The sequence below is a fragment of the Phoca vitulina genome, unplaced genomic scaffold (assembly GCF_004348235.1).
Source record: "Phoca vitulina isolate PV1807 unplaced genomic scaffold, GSC_HSeal_1.0 scaffold47, whole genome shotgun sequence".
Taxonomy (NCBI): Eukaryota; Metazoa; Chordata; class Mammalia; order Carnivora; family Phocidae; genus Phoca; species Phoca vitulina.
This window is the reverse complement of record NW_022589750.1, coordinates 4751570-4774029: the sequence shown is the minus strand read 5'-3', so window position 1 is coordinate 4774029 and position 22460 is coordinate 4751570. Positions and strand designations below refer to the sequence as shown.

General features: G+C 51.5%; 1 protein-coding gene across 1 annotated transcript; it reads left to right on the top strand.

Annotated features, from left to right (window-relative positions):
* Window positions 1–1146: 1146 nt before the first annotated feature.
* LOC116649224 (myosin-3) lies at window positions 1147–21967 on the top strand. The gene is made up of 40 exons (XM_032431831.1): window positions 1147–1189; window positions 1808–2018; window positions 3111–3254; window positions 3649–3805; window positions 4232–4259; window positions 5042–5150; window positions 5727–5819; window positions 6783–6846; window positions 6925–7023; window positions 7746–7849; window positions 7935–8073; window positions 8474–8592; window positions 8676–8825; window positions 9551–9721; window positions 9823–10129; window positions 10242–10312; window positions 10944–11031; window positions 11120–11237; window positions 11640–11763; window positions 11853–11989; window positions 12074–12329; window positions 12530–12772; window positions 12863–13039; window positions 13152–13297; window positions 13376–13466; window positions 13891–14280; window positions 14384–14510; window positions 15825–15943; window positions 16117–16313; window positions 16695–16878; window positions 17531–17696; window positions 17963–18087; window positions 18650–18958; window positions 19060–19263; window positions 19339–19464; window positions 20377–20547; window positions 20641–20745; window positions 20908–21003; window positions 21112–21249; window positions 21826–21967. Exons 2-40 carry the CDS (start codon window positions 1815–1817, stop codon window positions 21850–21852), a joined length of 5823 nt encoding a protein of 1940 aa, XP_032287722.1. The 5' UTR covers window positions 1147–1189; window positions 1808–1814; the 3' UTR covers window positions 21853–21967.
* The last annotated feature ends 493 nt before the right edge of the window (window positions 21968–22460 follow it).

Here is a 22460-nt window from a genome sequence, read left to right as displayed (position 1 = left end):
CACTGACTGCGAAGCCCCAGCCGCCCGCAGGATCAGGCCCTCGGCAGCCAGACAGCTGCTCCCAGCACGGCAAATGAGGCCGTGCCAGCCCCAAGTCCAGAGAAAGGCATCTCAAACTTCCCACTTCTACAGCTGGAAAATGGTTACGGACCCTGCTCATTTCTATATATACCTTTCCCTTGGCAACGACCAAAAAACGTGAGGAAGGAGCTGCTTCTCAGCTTGTGGTGTCGGTCACTCTCTTTCCAAATATAGAGAAGGAATGAGCCAGTGGGGTTGCAGGGGGGCCTATAAAAGCCCCGACGGCCACAGCCCCTCTGTAGCTCCCTCTCTCCTGGGCGGAGGTAAGTCACAGCGCCCCTCTCGTGTTTTCCGTCTCTGTGCTTCAGAGGACAGCGGCTCGGTGGGGCCGGGCACGCGGCGCGTGGCCCTGCCTGGCTTTGGTAAGGATCACTTAGATGTGAGGCTGGATCTCTCTGGCCCAAATGGCCATCCCCCTCTGCCTCCAGCACCCCATCGAGGTAGGGGTCCTTCAGGCCCTCCTGCCACCTCCCCACACTCCCTATGACCTCGTCTTTGGGTGCCCGCTTGGGTAGGATCCGTCTGCGCATGCCATGGACCGAGGCCTGTCCACCGTGGCCTGCTGTTCTCCCTTGGCCGCTCTGACCCATGCAGAGGGCGGGGGAGGGGGGCACTCCGTGCTTTCCCCTGCCCTCTCCCCTGCCCCACCTGGGCTGTGTGCCTCTCCAGCACTCCGTCCCCTCAAGACCATGCTGGCTGTGCGGCAATGACCACTGTCAGAGACATCTCTCTGTCCACTGAAGACTAGGAGACCTGACCCTGGCTGGAACCCCAAGCTTCTTCTCGGGGATTCTGACCTTACTGCCTGGTACTGGGCAGTCCTGGGAGGCACTGCCGGTTGGAGCCAGATGTGGGGGCAGCTGGGGTTTTCCTGCCTTAGTGGCTTCCCTGTGGGTCGTGTCCCACTTGCTCCTCCAGCTTGCGTCTGGGGCAAGGCTCTTCTTAAGTGATCAGCCTTGGTCCTTACGTAGTTATCCCAGCAAGAGCTGCTCAAAGCTGAACCGGACACTCCCCCGTGTCCTGACTCTGCCTTTTGCCTATTTATTGCAGGTCTGATTTTTCCACAGGTGCTGTTTTGTGCTGCCTTCCTGTGGGTGTGACCATTCAGGTGAGAAAGCCGATCAGGTCCCTGGGCTGTTGGAAGTCTCCAGGTAATCCCAGGTTCCCCATTCCTCCCACCTCCCAATGGCCTTGAGGGCGCGGAGTCTAAGAGAGCTCAGACAAGCACAATTTTGGCGGAAGAGGAAACTTCCAGATCAATGCTGGCATCCGATGCTGCTTCCAGTCTGAGCCACTAAAGGAAGCCAAAGCTGGTTTCCTTGTGTGAGGAGGTAGCCACCTTGAATCTGAAGGGTCCAAAAATTCCTTAGCTATTTGCACCTTAGCATACTCTCTTTGAAGAATGGTTATTTTTTTATAATGTTTACTTGTAAAGCTTTCCTCGGCAACTGCTGAGTTTTGCAGACCAGGAAAGTGAGGTCCTGGGAGCTGCACTCACCCCTGGGGGCCCTTCACGGTCAGATCCAAACCTTGGATCACCTGTGCTCTGTGCCCTTTACACAGATAAGCCACAGGGCAAATATGTGCACATGTGATTTTTGCAGCACTTGGGTCCCGCAGGTGGAGCCCCGGGGGATGGAGGGCGGCCCGGCTCCTGGACCTCTGCTCACGGGGTGCCGCGGGCAGGCGGAGCGGGCGGGGCATCACCTGCCCATCTGCCTTCCAGCGGCACCATGAGTAGCGACACTGAAATGGAAGTATTCGGCATCGCCGCTCCTTTCCTCCGGAAGTCGGAAAAGGAGAGGATTGAGGCTCAGAACCAGCCCTTTGACGCCAAGACCTACTGCTTTGTGGTCGACTCAAAGGAGGAATATGCCAAGGGGAGAATTAAGAGTAGCCAGGATGGGAAGGTCACGGTGGAAACCGAAGACAACCGGGTAAGCCCTTGCATGCCCTGTGCAGGCCCCTGGGGCCCTCTCTCTGCCCGGCAGGGTCCCCAAGTCTGTGCACCTGCCCACCCCTGCCACTTCCAGAGGTGGCTCTGGCACCTGGATGCCTCGCATGGCTTCCCTGCCTTGGCTTCCCAGGTGCCCTCAGAGATAGCAGAGTGAAAGTTGGCCTCGGGTTGAAGGGTAGAAGGACAACCCGGTTGTGGCCGCTCTTTGCCAATGTTCATGTCACTTTTGGGCATCGCAAGGGTGTGGGGCTTCCCAACAGTGAGAAGACATCCTTCAGTAAAATACTCTCCTTTGATAGCCTGGGTTTCCCTACTTCTTCTAGCAGTAGCCGTCTAGCTGAGGAAGTAAGGGAAAGTGAGTAAGGGATCCTAGTGGACCACAGGCTCCATGTGAAATGGCAGCCTCCCTATTTCATGAAGGCCATGAGCAGCGTAGCCTACTACGTTCTGTCCCAGAACACAGTAGTGAAATCCTGGACTTCACTAGCTTCTGAAATCGAGACCAGAAGAATCTGGAAATGTTCTGAGAAAAGTTAAAAAAATATTAAAAGAAGAAAAAGGAAAATCTGAAGGAGGAGGGCATAGTGTCATTGGGTTGGGTGTGAAGAAAGCAGGCAGTGAGATTCGCCCTTCGAGGCCACCACCCCGAGGCTCCCAGAGGGGGGCTCTCTGTACATGTCAGATGTCGGGGCTGAGAGTGGGTTTGCAAAGCAGCAGGGAAGGGGAAAGCTAGGCGGTCTAGACCCTTCACAAGAAGGGCTTGTTGCATGGGGCGGTTTAAGTGAATCCTGCTTGAAGGCAGGAGAAGGCAGGTTTCCCACCTGCCTTGCCCAGAGATGGGAGTGCTGTAGAGAGAAAAGGGTTAAATCCCTGAGTGACGGAGACAATCACACGCTCCCGGTGCCCCTGTGAGCCGCCCCCGGCCCCGTCTTCTTCCGCTGTCCAAAGGTCCTTCTCCCCAGGGCTTGCCCCTTGGGATCCAGGCTCTTAGTGTGAGACAAATAAAAAAAACGAAAACAGGGGCAAGACACACAGAGGACACGAGGTAGTCACCGTACCTCTTCCCACTCAGACCCTGGTGGTCAAACCAGAGGACGTGTATGCGATGAACCCCCCCAAGTTCGACCGGATCGAGGACATGGCCATGCTGACGCACCTGAACGAGCCGGCTGTGCTGTACAACCTCAAAGACCGCTACACGTCCTGGATGATCTACGTCAGTGCCCAGGGTCCCTGGGGCGGTCGGGGCGGGGGGGTGGAGATGGGGGTGACCAGGTGTGACACAGCTGTCGAGCAAAAGAGGGGAGACTGGAGGAAAAGGAGGAGGAGGGGAGGAGAAAGGCAGGGGGCAAGGGAGGAAGGTGGGATTAGGAAGAAGAGAGGCTGGAAGCAGGGAGCAGGGAGCAGGGCAGGAGAGCCAGCCGAGGGCTGGGGCTGGGCAGGGTCACTTGCTAGTCGCAGGAGGGCCGGCCGGTCCCCTCTGCGTCTCTGTGTCTCATCTCTAAAGAGAAATCCATCCCTCCTTTACAAGTTTAGTGTAAAGAGACAGAATAACAGCGGCAGAGAGCTTTACACTCGCACACGCGCACGCGGTTTTTCCACTCCCACAGACCTACTCGGGCCTCTTCTGCGTCACCGTGAACCCCTACAAGTGGCTGCCGGTGTACAACCCCGAGGTGGTGGAAGGCTACCGAGGCAAGAAGCGCCAGGAGGCCCCGCCCCACATCTTCTCCATCTCCGACAACGCCTATCAGTTCATGCTGACGGGTGAGTCTCTGGGAGGGCGAATGCCATGGAGGGTCCCCGCACAAAGGGAGGAGGGGAGGGGTAGTTAAAGAGGCTGGAAGAGGCCAGATCTTTTAGGGACTTGCAGGCTCTGCTAGGAAGTTTGGATTAAACACAAGCATAGGTTAAACCATATGAAACCGACATTTTGGGGAGGCGAAGATGAAGATTGACAATTTCACATAGTTCAACCCAGTGGGATGAAGAGCCGCTGGTGGGTTCAAAGCAGAGGCTTCACGTCTGAGTGTCGCTGTCAAGAAGGAGGCTCTTCCAGCCGCCCCCGGGACCACACAAAATGCTACAGGGAGGAGGCCTGGCGTAGCGAACCGTGACTGCTTGACAAGGGGCAGAGGGCTGGGGAAGCTCTTCATATTGCTGTCAACTCTGTTTCGTTTTTTCCTTTGGCAGATCGTGAGAACCAGTCCATTCTGATCACGTAAGTATCCAAGACCTAGAGCAGCTTCGTAGCTATGGCTCTTTGTCTCCAAGGCAGGAGCCTAAGGCACCGTTTGCTCTATTCTGTTAATTAGAAAGTAGGGGCGCCTGGGTGTCTGCCTTTGGCTCAGGTCATGGTCCCAGGGTCCTGGGATCGAGCCCCGCATCCGGCTCCCTGCTCAGCGGGAAGCCTGCTTCTCCCTCTCCCACTCCCCCTGCTTGTGTTCCCTCTCTCGCTGTGTCTCTCTCTGTCAAATAAATAAATAAAATCTTTAAAAAAATAAAAAAAGTACTTAGAGCAGGGGCGCCTGGGTGACTCAGTTGGTGAAGCGTCCAACTCTTGATTGCAGCTCAGGTCCTGGTCTCAGGGTTGTGAGATCAAGCCCCTCGTCGGGCTCCACACTCAGCGGGGAGCCTGCTTGAGATTCTCTCTCTCCCTCTCCCTCTGCCCCTCCTCCCCTGGCACTCTCTCTCTCTCTTTAAAAAAAAGAAAAGAAAAGTACTTAGAGCAGAGTCTGTGATGAAAAGACAGAGATGGAGATGCACACACAGGAGGGTATATATAAGGTCTCGAAAACTGGAATCACCCACTGTCAGGGCAGCTCAGCTGTGATGAGGCTTCCCTTGGGCCTCAGCCTCTCCAAGTAGTTTCTCACATTTGCCTGGTAGGGGTGTGTCTGCTGTGGCTCGTATGTCCAGGCCTCTGTGTGACATCTTGGGGAGGCTGTTTACACTAACAGGACACATTTCTCTCTCCCTCTCTCTTTCGATCACTCCAAATAGCGGAGAATCCGGGGCAGGAAAGACTGTGAACACCAAACGGGTCATCCAGTACTTTGCAACAATTGCAGCCACTGGAGACCTCGCCAAGAAGAAGGACTCCAAAATGAAGGTACAGGGGAGGGAAAGGCTTGCTGTGTTAACTTCACAGCGAGGGGCGAGGGCGGGCGAGGATTTGAAGTCCTAAGAGAGCCAGTTACTGCAGACAACCCAGGGTGTGGTTGATCTTCCAGGACCAGATCCTGTGACTTTCTAAAAAGGCAAGGCTCGAAGGCTTAACTAAGGAAGGTCATTTTGGGAGAAGCTCAGAGAGCTTGTTCTTTTAGGGCAGAATCACATGTACCGACTTAAGAGAATTGTAGCAATACTCACTTTTCAAAACAGAGCGGTTACGACCCGTAAGAAATGAATGCTGACACCCGAACTCGCTGGAGAGAAGCAAGGCATTTTGAAGCATTAAGGGAATTTTACATCAAGACACCCAAGTACACCCATATGTCACAAAATAGCGGAAGCGTTTCAGCTGAGCCACGCAGAGGATTTGGTTGAGACTTGTCCTGGAAAGCCAGGGGGACGGAGACGGGCTCTGCCATGGGCTTCCAGGCAGCAAGGGCGGGTAGGCGGGCAGAGCTGGGGAGCATTCCCAGTGTCACTTGCGGCTGCTTCCTCCCCTGATGTCTTGCCTTAGGGGACACTGGAAGACCAAATCATCAGTGCCAACCCATTGCTGGAGGCCTTCGGGAACGCCAAGACTGTGAGGAATGACAATTCCTCCCGCTTTGTGAGTCTGAGTTCAGTTCCGCTGGGGTTTCTCGGGCCCTTAGGACAGGCGAGTTTCCTGTCCTCACAGAGCTACAGAGGCTATGGGCTGGGGGCAGGGCGGGGTGGGGGGTGGAAGGGTGGGGGGTTGGGGAGGTGGGGGGGAGGGCATATAGCCAATGACAGAATGAAACTCAGCAGCGAGACAATTTCATGAAAAGCTCAATAAACAGGGAGTAACTGGGGGCAGGGTCTCCTTTAGACAAGGTTGGCAGAAAAGGCATCGAGGGGGGCCGGCCTGTGAACCCCAAGATCTGTAGGATGGGGAGGGACAAAGGGAAGAGCAAGCACACACTCTCTGAGGGGGAGAAGGGCAGGTATAGTCAAGGGACCCACGAGAGTACACGCGGCGGCAGCAAGGTGGACAGGGGGTGGGTCCCACAAGGTGGGGGAAGAGGCAGACAGAGGTCTGGTCATGTAGGAGCGTGGAGGCCACGAGAAGGGGGCTGGATTTTATTCCGGAAGCGCCTGAGGGATTCTGTAAGCTGGGAAATGATATGGGTTCATTTGCATCTTGAAAAAAGTCACTCTGGGCGCCTGGGTGGCTCAGTCGGTGAAGCGTCTGCCTTCGGCTCAGGTCATGATCTTGGGGTCCTGGGATCGAGTCCTGCATCGGGTTCCCTGCTCTGCGGGGGGCCTGCTTCTCCCTCTGCCTCTCCGCCTGTCTCTCATGAATAAATAAATAAAATCTTAAAAGAAAAAAAAGGCACTCTGTTACTTTACAACTGGATGGGGTTGGGGGTTTGGAGAAATTGTGGGGCGAAGGGCATAGAAGCGAGGGGACACATCACACTGAGCAGAGAAGGGAGAAGAAGGAAGACACACTGAATTTTAGGTAGGGGAAGAAAGCTCCTGTTCACGTTGCCCAGGAGACTAGCAGAACACCTGGAGCCACGTAGACACTGGTGTCCCTTTCCCCCCACAGGGCAAGTTCATCCGAATCCACTTTGGGACCACTGGGAAGCTGGCCTCTGCGGATATTGAAACTTGTAAGTCAACTACAGAGCAGATGGCGTCTCGGGGTGGGTGGGGCAGTTTGGAAAACAGCACTGTGTTTGTGTCCACAGATCTGCTGGAAAAATCAAGAGTGACTTTCCAGCTAAAGGCTGAGAGAAGCTACCACATCTTCTACCAGATCCTTTCCAACAAGAAGCCTGAGCTCATAGGTGAGGCATCTGGGCCCTGACGTCACCAGACCAAGGAGAGCTGCACCTGCCTATACATAGGTGACTCGGCAGCCAACGGAGGAAGTTTGTTTTAGAAGTGGGATGGGGCTGTTTTTGACAGCGATGTGCCAGTTTGAAAGAAACTGAATCCCCTGGGCAGGAAGGAGTTTAAACCACAACCGAATTCAGCAAGGGCTCATGAAAACCTTCTGAACAACTAAGCATTTAATTGTCCTTCAGTGCCCCCTGGTGTTCTGACATAGGAAGCAGCCTCTCTCCAGACCAACAGCCCCTCGTCCCACACCCAACACAGGCTTATGTGCACGCCGTGTGCTTGCTCCACCTTCTGGTCCCAAAGCCTGGAAACAGGCTGCAGCCCTTCAACAGGTTTTGGAAAAGGCTATGATAATACCAAAGCACCTGTGCTTTCCCTCGGTGTGGGCTCCTCTCCTGACCCAGGCTCAGCTAGCTTCCCATATTAAATTTCCCCAACCTACACTGATATGCGCCATTCACGTGCAGAGCAAGAGAACCTAAATGTGCTCTCAGGGGCTCTTAATCCACATGGCACAGGCACGCTGCAGGAAAGCAATTTCTGACTCTAAATTCAATTTGAGCTCCAGTGGTGAAAGTCTCAGCCCAGAATCTAGGAGCTCAGATCCACCGGGTGGATGTTTCCTTTGCATCTGTGTGACCTCTTTATTTGAAATTTCTTGTTTCAGAGCTGCTGCTTATTACAACCAACCCTTACGACTACCCGTTCATCAGCCAGGGTGAAATCCTGGTGGCCAGCATTGACGATGCAGAGGAGCTGCTGGCTACGGACGTAAGTAGAATGAGGAGGAAGGTGTGGGGTGCTCCTCCTCCATCACTGGGGTCAGCCGACTAACATGCTGTTCTTTGGCTGTCAGAGTGCCATTGACATCCTGGGCTTCACCCCAGAAGAGAAGTCTGGGCTCTACAAGCTCACGGGAGCCGTGATGCATTACGGGAACATGAAGTTCAAGCAGAAGCAGCGGGAGGAGCAGGCCGAGCCGGACGGCACCGAAGGTACGAAATAACCACAACAGGCCATTCACCAGAGCTGGGTGAGAGGTCAGTGGAGATCATTTGCTGCCTCTTTTGAAAGCAATGAATCCTCTCCTGGGCTCCGATGCCTACCGTTACCACCCCCATTTGCTGAATCACAGGAATGGGCCTGTTTCAAAGGCAATGAGACATGACCAGGGCTTTCTGGAACCCAGTCCTGCCTTCCCATGAAACCTACTGTATTCTCGGAGTGACTTAGCTTCCACTGGCCACATACAAGCATTTAAAGAGAAGGGATGTAAAAACAGCCAAGACAAGCTTCGCCAAGCTTTGAAACGTCTGCAGAATTTTTCAAAGTTGTTCTTCTACTTTGCCAAGTATCAGGGGTGCCCCTTTGTGATCGTTTTTCTTTTCCTGGCAGTGGCCGACAAAACAGCCTATCTGATGGGCCTGAACTCGTCGGACCTCCTGAAAGCTTTGTGCTTCCCCAGGGTGAAAGTCGGGAATGAGTATGTTACCAAAGGTCAAACCGTGGATCAGGTAAGCTCCTGCTTCGAGGCTGCGAGAGACGCAGGCTTCCGATGGCCACTGCCTTCCAACTTCTGTGATCTTTCCCCCAACAGGTTCACCATGCTGTGAATGCCCTTTCCAAATCAGTTTATGAAAAGCTGTTCTTGTGGATGGTCACTCGCATCAACCAACAACTGGATACAAAGCTGCCAAGACAACACTTCATTGGTGTTTTGGACATTGCCGGCTTTGAGATCTTTGAGGTCTGGGTTCCTTAGGATCGTGTTTTCATGTGGGGTGGGATTGGTCATCATGATCCCATAGGAAGATATCAAGGTGAGCAACATGTCAGAGCATTACATCGTGTAGGAAACTGTAGGGCAGATAAAGGTAGAAGAGAAACACCTTGTGGGGAGGGGGGTTGTATAATTTCAAGAGAGCAGAAGACTTGGGACAAGTGGAATTTTATAAAGGACATTATTAAATGGATAAAAGAAAGCACTCAAATGCAATCATTGACATAGGTAGAGCCAGGCATATAGAGGATTTGATAAGCCAATCACGTGACCTTTACATAAATATCCTGCTGGTTCTGGGTTAGAAGCATATAGCCGTTCTTGAGAGCATATATTTTGTGTCTACCAGACACAAGACATGCTGGCGAACGGAAGATGAGTTTGTAGTTTATAGAGGAAAACAGAAGGTATATATGGTACATGGAAGAGTAACTATAAAATAAGGCAGACCATGGTTGGTGCACAGGAGAGATCCCAACCACAGGGACTCAGGAGACAGAGAAACACCTTCTAGCTGGAAGTTCAGAGAAGTCTCCAAGGAAGAGATGTGATCTGGGCTAGACGTTAAAGAACGTGCCCATATCTGAAGGGTTAAATGAGCTGGCAAAGAGGCAAAGAGGAGGCAAGGTTGATGGGTCTTTGATTTTGAAGGAAGTCTGACTTTGCATGTGAACACCCTATTTTGGTATTAGTATAACAGCCTGGAGCAGCTGTGCATCAACTTCACCAACGAGAAGCTGCAACAGTTCTTCAACCACCACATGTTCGTGCTGGAGCAGGAGGAGTACAAGAAGGAGGGCATCGAGTGGACCTTCATCGACTTCGGGATGGACCTGGCTGCCTGCATCGAGCTCATCGAGAAGGTCTCCTGATCTGTCCACTCAGTAACGTCTTCTCATAAACTCTGTGGCTTATCCTACAGCTCATATTTACCCTATATGCATTTTGCTTTGCTTTAATCCAGCCCATGGGCATCTTCTCTATCCTGGAAGAGGAGTGCATGTTCCCCAAGGCCACAGACACCTCCTTCAAGAACAAGCTGTATGACCAGCACCTGGGCAAGTCCAGCAACTTCCAAAAGCCCAAAGTGGTCAAGGGCAGGGCTGAAGCGCACTTCTCACTGATCCACTACGCAGGCACCGTGGACTACAGTGTCTCGGGCTGGCTGGAGAAGAACAAGGACCCGCTGAACGAGACCGTGGTGGGGCTGTACCAGAAGTCCTCCAACAGGCTCCTGGCGCATCTCTACGCCACCTTCGCGACAGCAGATGGTAACAGACTCCACAGACTGCCTTGTATTCATGCTCTCTCCTGCCACTCAGTTCACAGGCCCGAGAAACCCCGGGAGATCTGAAAACAGCGCGCGCCATCTTTGTCTTTCAGCTGACAGCGGAAAGAAGAAAGTCGCCAAGAAGAAGGGTTCTTCTTTCCAGACTGTCTCTGCCCTTTTCAGGGTAAGAAAAATACAGGCTTATTGGCTTGTAATTGGTTTAAGTGATCTCAAAATGAGCAATGTAGAGATTCTGACCTTGGTTTATTTAAGAATAGTAACGTGGTCTTACTCTGGTCTTACTCTGGTCTTAATCTGCTGTTACTTGGTGAAGCTGAATGGCAATATGATAAAATATACATATACAAATATATAATCATATAATATATAGTAACTATATAAATATATATAATATATAAACGAGATTTAACAAATGTTGGCCCAGAATTCAGTTATTTTGTACTGCTGGTAGTTGAGTTGGCTGGCCTGGGGGATGAGTCCTCAGCACAAACTTTCTCACTTGCCTGAGGGACCCAGGCAATAGCATCTCAAGCTCCCAGCAGAGCCAGACACATTTCTGGAATTGGTTTCAAAGAGCATTTTTACGTGGTTAGTCTCTGGCTCACCGTGAGGCAAAAGACCATTATATCAGTTATGTGCCTGTACCTCTAGTCATTGGGTTATTTTAAAAAAGAGTTAAATAATTTCATTCTTTAGAATTCATGATACGTTGAAAATATAGATCTTATTTTTCATCACGGTATATCTCCGTCTTTGTAAAAGCCTACAGTAGACTGTCAAATTTCATCTTTTAGGAAAACCTGAACAAGCTGATGTCAAATCTAAGAACGACTCATCCTCACTTTGTGCGCTGTATAATTCCCAATGAGACCAAAACCCCAGGTAAGATCCCTGCTGATGCTTGCTGTAGATGGTGCTCAGTTTCTGTGAAATCCCTCATGAAGCTGATGTCTCTCGCTTCTCTTCTCAGGGGCTATGGAACACAGCCTTGTCCTGCACCAGCTTCGGTGTAACGGTGTTCTGGAGGGCATCCGCATCTGCAGGAAGGGATTCCCAAACAGGATTCTCTATGGGGATTTTAAACAAAGGTGTGTTACAAAAACGTTCTATATGCTTCTTGCTGTGGTTTGTAGATGCTGGAATTTGAGAGGGAGAAATACCGATATGAAAAGGCCCACTTCAACAGAGCAGTTGTAGACTTTCATGTCAAATGATTGACCTACCTCCCAACCAAGGTATATAGCTTTTTTCTTCCACGTTTTCTCAAGGGCGTGTCTGATATATGATACGGCAGGAAAAGGCCTGCCCTAAGCTTCAGGAGGCTTGGATTCCAGGCCACCACCTAGCAGTGTGACGATGGGCAAGTTTCTTTCCCTCTCTGGACCTTGGCCTTCTTGCCTGTTAGATAGAAGAGAGGCCTGAACTAGTTGGTCTCCAAGGTTAACGTCTTTGCTAATGGTCTGCGATTGTTTCTGTGTCTACAACGGCAGATACCGAGTGCTGAATGCCAGTGCCATCCCTGAGGGACAGTTCATTGACAGCAAGAAAGCTTGCGAGAAGCTGTTGGCCTCCATCGACATTGACCACACTCAGTACAAATTTGGACATACCAAGGTAATGCCTCGGTTCTGACAGATGCTGGCCTGCAGTCCCTTCTGGACTTCTCCATCACAGGGACTCATATCATCCTTCTCCCCTGGAAGGTGTTCTTCAAGGCTGGCTTGCTGGGAACCCTGGAGGAAATGAGGGATGACCGCCTGGCCAAACTGATCACCCGGACACAAGCAGTGTGCAGAGGGTTCCTCATGCGTGTGGAATTCCAGAAGATGGTGCAAAGAAGGTTGAGCAGGGTCTCTGTTCAAACATGAGCTCTTTGGGGAGCATGGGGGGTCTCTCCTGGAAAGAACTCATATTTTGTTTTCAGGGAGTCCATCTTCTGCATCCAGTACAACATCCGTGCCTTCATGAACGTCAAGCACTGGCCCTGGATGAAACTCTTCTTCAAGATCAAGCCTCTCCTCAAGAGCGCAGAGACTGAGAAGGAGATGGCCACCATGAAGGAAGAGTTTCAGAAAACCAAAGACGAGCTCACCAAGTCAGAGGCAAAAAGGAAGGAACTGGAGGAAAAACTGGTGACTCTAGTACAAGAGAAGAATGACCTGCAGCTCCAAGTGCAAGCCGTATGTGTTTAGGATTGTTTACCTTTGCTTGTGGATTTCATTATTGAGAAAGACAGGATTTGGGGTGGGGATTTTTGCTTTGCAGTTGGGATGCTTCCTAAAGGACTTCATTTATACCAAGGTACTGGAATGTCACAAGCCTTATCTCATTAAAGGAAATCGTGATTCTTCTTTTTTTGTTGTTGTTTTTTGTTTTAAAGGAAAGTGAAAACTTGTTGGATGCAGAGGAGAGGTGTGACCAGCTGATCAAAGCCAAATTCCAGCTGGAGGCCAAGATCAAGGAGGTGACTGAGAGAGCAGAGGATGAGGAGGAGATCAACGCCGAGCTGACGGCCAAGAAGAGAAAACTGGAGGACGAGTGTTCAGAGCTCAAGAAAGACATTGACGACCTTGAGCTGACCCTGGCCAAGGTTGAAAAGGAGAAGCATGCCACGGAGAACAAGGTACTCTCTCTGTGGGTCTCTCCAGTTTCATGTAGTTATTGCGAACCAGACTTTATTTCTTCTTATAATTTGCTTGTGTCCTCTTCTTAGGTTAAAAACCTTACCGAGGAACTCGCAGGGTTGGATGAAACCATCGCAAAGCTCACCAGGGAGAAGAAGGCCCTCCAAGAGGCCCACCAGCAGGCCCTGGATGACCTCCAAGCTGAAGAAGACAAAGTCAATTCTTTGAGCAAAATCAAGAGCAAACTGGAACAGCAAGTCGATGATGTAAGTAAATAATGCTAATGGGAGTCCTAGAACTTAAGGGTGGGAAGAGCCCTCCCCAGGAACCCTCGGGTGCAAAGAATTTGTTCTCAAAAGGATATGGTGCCCTTTTCAGCTGGAAAGCTCCCTAGAACAAGAAAAGAAGCTCCGTGTTGATCTGGAAAGGAATAAAAGGAAGCTTGAGGGAGATTTGAAGCTTGCCCAAGAATCCATATTAGATCTGGAGAACGACAAGCAGCAGCTGGATGAAAGGCTCAAGAAGTATGTCCTAAAGCCACTGACCTCAATCTTCTGAGTCTCTGGCTGTTCTGTCTTCACAGTCTGCATTTCCCTCCACAGGAAGGATTTTGAATACAGTCAGCTGCAAAGCAAAGTGGAAGATGAGCAGACTCTGGGCCTCCAGTTTCAGAAGAAGATCAAAGAGCTACAGGTAGGAGGCATCCCGGATTCTTCTTTCACGTGAAGGTCCTGCATGTGGGCTGGGTGCTGTCTGCTGTAAGCCATTTCGAGCAAGTGGGCAGGAGCACGGGTCTGCCTGCCTCATCAGTTTCCTTTCTCCTAGGCTGACATAGCAACGGTGAACAATTTTTCCATAACTTAAAATACATAATGAAGGTATTGGGGGGTCAACACTAAGTTGAATGGACAATGTCCTGGGTTGGTCACTGCAGGGGTAATGACCATGTTGGGACAGGAAAAATTCATAGTAAAGGAAATTAACAACAGTCCTATTTCCCTGGGAGAAGCCCAACCACTGGTTTGTTTAATGAGAATGGAAACTAGCCTGTACTTGACGTTCAGAGTGACTCACCCTGGGGACCTACTGCCCATGGGTGAATGGCTGCCCTCCACAGGCTCGGATTGAGGAACTGGAAGAGGAGATTGAGGCGGAGCGGGCAACCCGTGCAAAGACAGAGAAACAGCGCAGTGACTATGCCCGGGAACTGGAGGAGCTGAGCGAGAGGCTGGAAGAGGCAGGAGGCGTCACCTCCACCCAGATCGAGCTGAACAAGAAGCGTGAGGCTGAGTTCCAGAAAATGCGCAGGGACCTGGAGGAGGCCACCTTACAGCATGAAGCTATGCTGGCCACCCTGCGGAAGAAGCACGCGGACAGCGTGGCAGAGCTCGGGGAGCAGATAGACAACCTGCAGAGGGTCAAGCAGAAGCTGGAGAAAGAGAAGAGCGAGTTCAAGCTGGAGATAGACGATCTGTCTAGCAACGTGGAGAGCGTGTCGAAATCCAAGGTGCTCAGGCAGGATGGGACCCAGTGCTTTTGAGGAGAGACACCTCTGGGTCATTCCAGTCTGAATATGGACTATAATGTTCTCCCGCTTCTCAATCCTTTAGGCCAACCTGGAGAAAATATGCCGAACTCTGGAGGATCAGTTGAGCGAGGCCAGGGGCAAGAACGAGGAAATTCAGAGGAGCATGAGCGAGCTGGCGACACAGAAGTCCCGTCTGCAGACAGAGGCTGGTGAGCGATTGGATGGGAGGGGCCACACCTTGTGGTCGCCTCCGGGGGGATGGGGGGGCAACTGGTCAACAACAAAGGGCAGCACCGTGTGGGGGAGAATCTCTAGGAAAGCATCTTTTCGGAGAGAAGCTATCAGAATAACTCAAAAAAGAGTAGTTCAAAATATTGTGAAGGAGGCAACATTGAGAGTTCAGTAAAAACAGGAGCGAGAAAAGCAGATCGGAACAAGAGGGGAGTCAGAATATCACTTGGTTCAAGCTCTTTCAACATTAATAATACCTTGCATCAGAAAGAATCTAAATGGCAGAAATGATACTAGAAATGAATTCCCAAGGCTCTTCTATTTGTTGCTGCACACGAATTCAGATTTGTGGTCTGCAATCAAATGTTTTAAGAAAAGAGATAAAGAAACACAGCCAATTTGTACAGGTTTCTGGTATGTAGTAGAAATATAGGGGAACAAAGGGGCGCCTGGGTGGCTCAGTCGGTTAAGCACCTGACTCTTGATTTTGGCTCAGGTCATGATCTCAGGGTTGTAGGATTGAGCCCCATGGCTGGAACCGCACTCAGTAGGGAGTCTGCTTCTCTCTCTCTCTCCCTCTCCCTCTGCCCCTCCCCCTGCTCACAGTGCTCGCTCTCTCTCTCTCTCTCTCTCAAACAAATAAATCTTAAAAAATATATATATAGGGAACATTATCTGGGGCTTTCACCTAGAAAACGTGGCCCCACCTAGCCCTGGTCCTCCAGCCCATCATCCCAGGGAATCAATCAATCCTTTGCTGGCAGCCACAACCAAAACAACAAAGAAAAGAGGTCTAGTTTCCTCTTCTATAATCATCTTGGGGATTCACCTCTGGAGTCATAAGCTCTCTCCCTCCACCTTTTCCCTCTTACTTCTGCATGAGCATATAAACCTGAACCCACCACATTTACCCAAGAGTCTAACTTCAAATTACGAGCTATAAAGTCCTAAGGAAGGCACTATTTCTCTTAATGACAAATCAACAAGCAGCTGGACACACCAGCCCTGGAAGATCTGATGGGTGTTTTTAGGTGGTAATGTTTAAATTTACAATTGTTCTCAGTGGGTTTTACTGACCAAAGTCACTCCAAGCTTCTAGTAGTTTAGAACAATACCTTATCAGTTGAGTCTTTGGTTTCTTTTTCACGGATCTCTCTCCTCTCCCCCAAGAAAGGACCACACCTTGTCATTTACTCTCTCCCCGGATCTTAGCATGGTGCCTTACACACAGTAGGAACTTGATGAATGGATGAGTGCATGAATAAAATGAAAATATTTCCTTCTGGACACAGGGGAGCTGAGTCGTCAACTGGAAGAAAAGGAAAGCATAGTGTCCCAACTTTCCAGGAGCAAGCAAGCATTTACCCAGCAAATAGAAGAGCTCAAGAGGCAGTTAGAGGAAGAAAGCAAGGTAAGTCATTTGAGGGACTGCTTTCCTGGTCTAACCTTCAATTACCACCTGCAGGAAAACAGGGCAACTTTATTCAGCAGGTGATGATAGCAGGAACACGCTTGGACTGTATCATGCACATGACACCAAAATGCTCATCCACTGGGGGCTCTCCTCTTTCTGGACTCCCGCAGGCCAAGAACGCCCTGGCCCACGCCCTGCAGTCCTCCCGCCACGACTGTGACCTGCTGCGGGAACAGTATGAGGAGGAGCAGGAGGGCAAGGCCGAGCTGCAGAGGGCGCTGTCCAAGGCCAACAGCGAGGTGGCCCAGTGGAGGACCAAATACGAGACGGACGCCATCCAGCGCACGGAGGAACTGGAGGAGGCCAAGTATGCAAGTCCATTTGCCAGTAGAAGAACGAGAGGTCTCAGATGATGAGATGATAGAGGGCACTGGCTTTAGAGCTACTTGGGAATGGTTTTGTTATGTTACGAGGTGTTTCCTCACTTCATCTCTCTTAATGCAGTGCTGCGCGCGCCATGAGAGGGACCTGGCGTTACCACACTCCATTAAGACAAACAACTTTGATCTCGGTTAGAGACAAGGCAGGTTATTGATCACTGGTTTTTAGCAGACAGGAAGTTCTCCTGGGCTTCAGAGAGCAAATGAGTGTTTGAGTCACACAGATGAGTGATTCCAACTTGATGAACAGTGACGTTCAAGAGGATTGAGATTTGAATAGCGCCTGCTTCTCTTTCATATGCTTTAAGGAAAAAACTCGCTCAGCGCCTTCAGGATTCGGAGGAACAGGTTGAGGCAGTGAATGCTAAGTGTGCTTCCTTGGAGAAGACCAAGCAGAGGCTGCAAGGGGAGGTCGAGGATCTGATGGTTGATGTTGAAAGAGCCAACTCTCTGGCTGCCGCTCTGGACAAGAAGCAGAGGAACTTTGACAAGGTGTGGGGTCAGGTCCACACAAGCTCATTGGGGCTCCCCAGTAGTCATGGAAGGAGGAGACTGGGTCCCAGTCCTGCCTCTGCCCCACCAGCCGTGTGGCCTTGGGCAAGTCCTGAGCTTCACTGGGCTGTCGTTTCCTCTGGTGTAAAACGAAACGGGCGTGGGATGGGGGTGGAGGTCCCCTTCAAGCATTGTCAGAGGAGATGAACCAATTGCTAGCATGTGTTCAGCTCCAAATATTTTTGTTCCCGCACACTGCTGGGGGCCTGTCTGGTGGCTGACATGTGGGAATCTAACTCGAGCCCCATTGGAAGGCTCTCTGAAAGCCTCCCTTTTAGTACGACATTAAGGTTGATTTGAACCCAAGTTTTAAGGAAATATTTAGAAGGGCAGGGCCATTCTCATATTAAGAAAAGGGCAGTTACGCCCAGAGACTACCTTCTCAGAGGATCCACGAGGTTTTTAGAGATGGCAACTGTTGCTGATATGTTACTGATCTTGAGCTCCTCAAATCATCAAGATCAAGGCGCCAGGCAAGAGCCACTGCTGAGGGAATACCCCAATTCTAGGGGTATTTCCGTTAATGCTTATGCTTAGTTAGGAGCTTGGAGCAGAGCTAATCAAGGGCACGCCTCTCATGCCCGTGTTCCAGGTGCTGGCCGAATGGAAAACCAAGTGTGAGGAGAGCCAGGCAGAGCTGGAGGCATCTCTGAAGGAGTCCCGCTCCTTGAGCACCGAGCTCTTCAAGCTGAAAAATGCCTACGAGGAAGCCTTAGATCAACTCGAAACTGTGAAACGAGAAAATAAGAATCTGGAGCGTAAGCGGTTTGCGACAGCCTGACGTCCCCCTTGGCACTGTTGGGCATGGCTTCAGGACGCAAATCCCTGCGCGCAGCTCCGTCAGGGCATGCACGGAAGGTGCCATCAGCCGAGGGGGGACTGCGGAGCCTCTGTCCAGACACAATCTTATCTCTAGGGAACAGCCACCTTAGAATGACGGGGAACTAGTTACAAAGCATTCGGTAGGTGTTTACCGTGCCCGGAAACCTGTGCAGAGGAGGTTTCCAAACTTATGTCTTTGCAGAGGAGATTGCAGATCTCACGGAACAAATTGCTGAGAATGGTAAAACCATCCACGAACTGGAGAAATCAAGAAAGCAGATCGAGCTGGAAAAGGCAGATATCCAGCTGGCTCTTGAGGAAGCAGAGGTGGGCAGAATGCAAGCAGGCATCGGCGGGAGGGGGGGTTGGGCACTGCCCCCCCCACCCGGGTGGAGCTGCAGCCCGTCAGGGGAGTGGGGAGGGGGCTAGCTGGCCTCCCTCTGTCTCCCTTCCTGCCTTCCCGTCTCTGTCAAGCCACAATCCCGAGGCCGGCTCCTTTCCTATCAAATGGCATGAAATAACACCTGTGGATTATCTTGGACTTAGTGAAGAAAAATCATTACATTAAAATAAGTCTAAAAATGAGATTTTACCAAACCTTAGATGAACTTAAAGTATCTATAAGGTGCTATATGCTCCTATGCAATAGGATGATTTAAATGTGATTATTGTTCAATAGTATAATAAAAAACAAACAGCAATGCAAGAGGGGTTATTTCTGCCCTGAAGGTAAGTTAGGGATTTAAAAAAAAAAAAGAAGATCGTTTTGAATATTGTATAGTCACAGTCATGAATATCCCACTGAAGCTTTATCACCACAGAGGGTGGTGGTTTAGCAGGTTCTGTCCCTTCACTGGCACCATTTCTGTTTTGCTTTTGTTCTCTAAAGGCTGCCCTTGAGCATGAAGAGGCCAAGATCCTCCGAATCCAGCTTGAACTGACCCAGGTGAAGTCAGAAATCGACAGAAAGATCGCCGAGAAGGATGAAGAGATCGAGCAGCTGAAGAGGAACTACCAGCGAACAGTAGAGACCATGCAGAGCGCCCTGGACGCCGAAGTGCGGAGCCGGAACGAGGCCATCAGGATCAAGAAGAAGATGGAAGGTGACCTGAATGAAATTGAGATCCAGCTGAGCCACGCCAACCGCCAGGCCGCGGAGACCCTCAAGCACCTCCGGAGTGTCCAGGGACAGCTGAAGGTTTGAGACGGCTCCTTGGCGGGAACACTCAAAGAGGCTGACTCACCTCACGGCCCTCCCGCCCCCACGCCAACTCGGCTTCTCCTTGCTTGTCTGGCTAGGACACCCAGCTACACCTGGACGATGCTCTCCGTGGCCAGGAGGACCTGAAGGAACAGCTGGCCATTGTGGAGCGCAGAGCCAACCTGCTGCAGGCCGAGGTGGAGGAGCTGCGGGCATCACTGGAGCAGACGGAGAGGGCTCGGAAGCTGGCCGAGCAGGAGCTCCTGGATGCCAACGAGAGAGTGCAGTTGCTGCACACCCAGGTGAGGGGCGGGCAGGCAGCGGGGAGAGCCCTGGGCCCGATGCACGCCCGGTTAACACCGCTCCTCCGGCCCTAGAACACCAGCCTCATCCACACCAAGAAGAAGCTGGAGACGGACCTGACACAGCTCCAGAGCGAGGTGGAAGATGCCAGCAGGGACGCAAGGAACGCTGAAGAGAAGGCAAAGAAGGCCATCACAGATGTAAGGCTTCCCTCCCCCACCGCCCCCACCTCCTGTGCCTCTGTGGTGGCCAAATTCGTACTGCATTGAAGCCCCTCCTTCTCCCGACCCTGAGATCGTTCCCCCTAGACAGGTCGGGGCCTCCCCCGGGGCACACGGGGGTTGTTGCATTCTGCTCCCAAACTGCAATCCATCTCTCCTGCATCAGACTCAGCACGTCCTCTCCCGCACTTTAAAAGGCCAATATGATAAATAATGGAGCATAGGAAAAAAAAAAAAAGACTGGAAAGGATTATAGTCCGTTTCTAAGGCCCACAGAGAGGTATGCTCTTTTCTTCAACATCTGACTTATTGCAAACATGAAAACAAGACCCTTAGATGTCGATGTTTCACCCAATGTCACCTGGCGTGAAGTTGGCTTCCCTCCCACCTGCACCTGACCCACCTGGGCCTGAGCAGCCTGGTCCCAGCGGCCACAGCTCCCACAGCGCCACCTGCCGCCTGGTGGGGACCACTGCAGCTCTTCTGCTCTCGCGTCTGCGCCTGCCTCAGTGCCCTGCCCGCCTTCCCGTAACTCACTATCCCCACACCTGCCCTGTGGGGTACCAACCGGTCTTCCCCAGGCCTTAGGTTCCTTTGAAAACATGTTGGTGATAATGAAGAACTTCCTGGGGCTGTAGGGGGGTGGGGGCGGGTAAGGTCCCAGAGAGGCCAGTTTGAGAAGGGGAAGAAACCATTCTCCATCTAGCCCCTGGACATTGCATTTCTGAGGTTCTGTTATGTACCCGGCGTAGCTCTTCTCGTGTTCCACTGTGGAAGGGTGGGCTCAGTCATTGCCTTCCCTGTTGTCCTTCTTCTCTAGCATGGCTCTGGTCCTCGGGGGGCCCAGGTTTTGAGAGCTCCGAGGCACCTGATCTTTGTCTGCATTTACAGGCGGCCATGATGGCCGAGGAGCTGAAGAAGGAGCAGGACACCAGCGCCCACCTGGAGCGCATGAAGAAGAACATGGAGCAGACGGTGAAGGACCTGCAGCACCGTCTGGACGAGGCTGAGCAGCTGGCCCTGAAGGGCGGGAAGAAGCAGATCCAGAAGCTGGAGACGCGGGTACTGGCAGGATGAACCCCCGGCATAAGCAGGGCCTCCGGCCACAGCCGCTCCTTCTCCAGCCCCAGACCAACTTCCCAACTGTTTCCCCAGATCCGGGAGCTGGAGTTTGAGCTTGAAGGGGAGCAGAAGAAGAACACGGAGTCTGTCAAGGGCCTGAGGAAATATGAGCGGCGGGTCAAGGAGTTAACTTACCAGGTGAGAGAAGGAAAGCCCCGTAGGCATTTTCTCTGCAGAGCACAAACACCGCCCTGGGTTCTCTCTCCAGAATACGGGAAGAAAGCCGTGGCCCAGAAAACTGGCCAGACCTCGTGCAACTCTGCCCCCTCCTCTAGCTACAAGCCGTGTTCTTGCTTTTAGAGTGAAGAGGACAGGAAGAACGTGCTGAGGTTACAGGACCTGGTGGATAAGCTTCAAGTGAAAGTCAAGTCCTACAAGAGGCAGGCTGAGGAGGCTGTAAGTCAGACAGCTTGGGATTTTTGAACAGCAGCCTGGGCTGTCTCTCACTGGGAGCTCTGAGACAGGTGCACGCTCCCCTTACCCGCCTGGGCTCTTTGGTTTTAGGACGAGCAAGCCAACGCTCACCTCACCAAATTCCGCAAAGCTCAGCATGAGCTCGAAGAGGCAGAAGAACGTGCTGATATTGCGGAATCTCAAGTCAATAAGCTTCGCGCTAAGACCCGCGACTTCACCTCCAGCAGGGTAGGTGGTTCCCGTGGGCACTAGAGGCCCCAGATGGAGAACAGCAAGTGCATGCCAGGGTTGTCGCTCCGGGGCCAGCTGGGAAGAGCCCACAGTCATGCAGACACCTTTGAGCTGGAAGGAACCTTGGAGATCCCCGTGCCTTAGGACTTGGTCAGTCTCAGGCTCAGGAAAGGAAGGGATTTGCTTCAAGTCACTTAGCTGAGAAGAGCCCCACCAAAATGCAAGTTGCGATAAAGCAAACAACATCCTGAAAAGGAAGGCGCATTTTCCGGCTGCGATCGTTCAGGCGCCCTCTGCTGGCGCTAAGTCTTCAGTCACTGTCCGTGTAGGTAACCGATAACCAGAGGTAGGAAGTCCCCGAGGGTGGGGCTTGCTCTCTGGGGGTCAGTTTCTCAGGCTCTGGGGTGACTCCCTCCACGTATGCAATCGTATATTCTCCTGAGGTCCAAAAAATATCCTGTGTCCTACTGAAAAACACAAGCGAGCAACTCCCCGATGCTTGCGGCGACAGGGGACAGGAGAAAATGGGTCTCTGCCATCTGACGTAACTAAAAACGCCTACTTTCTTTCCAGATGGTGGTCCATGAGAGTGAAGAGTGAGCGATCCTCTTCTGAGCCGGACGGAAAATATGCAAAATGTTTATTTTCATGGTTCCTGGCCATTTCCACGAATTTCCATGCGACTCCTTCATACGAATTAAACTTTGCTTCGTTTTCAACTCGAGGCTGTTTCACTGTATCTCTTTTCTCTTCCCTGGGTGGAAATGGCTCACTGCTCAGTGATTTTTGTGCCTGATGTTGAAATCTCCATCAGCAGATGGCTTGATAAATTCCTCTGGTGTGTGTATTTGGGGACAGGGAGAGATTGCTTTTATTTATTTTTAAAGTTTGTTTTTGTTTTTGTTTTTTTTAGAGAGAGAGAGAGCAAGCGGGGAGGAGTAGAGGGAGAGGGAGAGAAAGAATCTTAAGCAGGGTCCACATTCAGCGCTGAGCCCAACACGGGGCTCGACCTCATGACCCTGAGATCATGACCTGAGCCAAAAGCGAGAGTTGAACCCTTAACCGACTGCACCACCCAGGTGCCCCGAGAGATTTCTTTTAAATGTGAGATTAGATCATAAAGCAAAATACTCTTAGATTAACCACTGCTTCAGCAGAGGGAGGAGGGTGGGGGAATTTGTCAGAAGAGTTGCCTCTCAGTGTGGTGT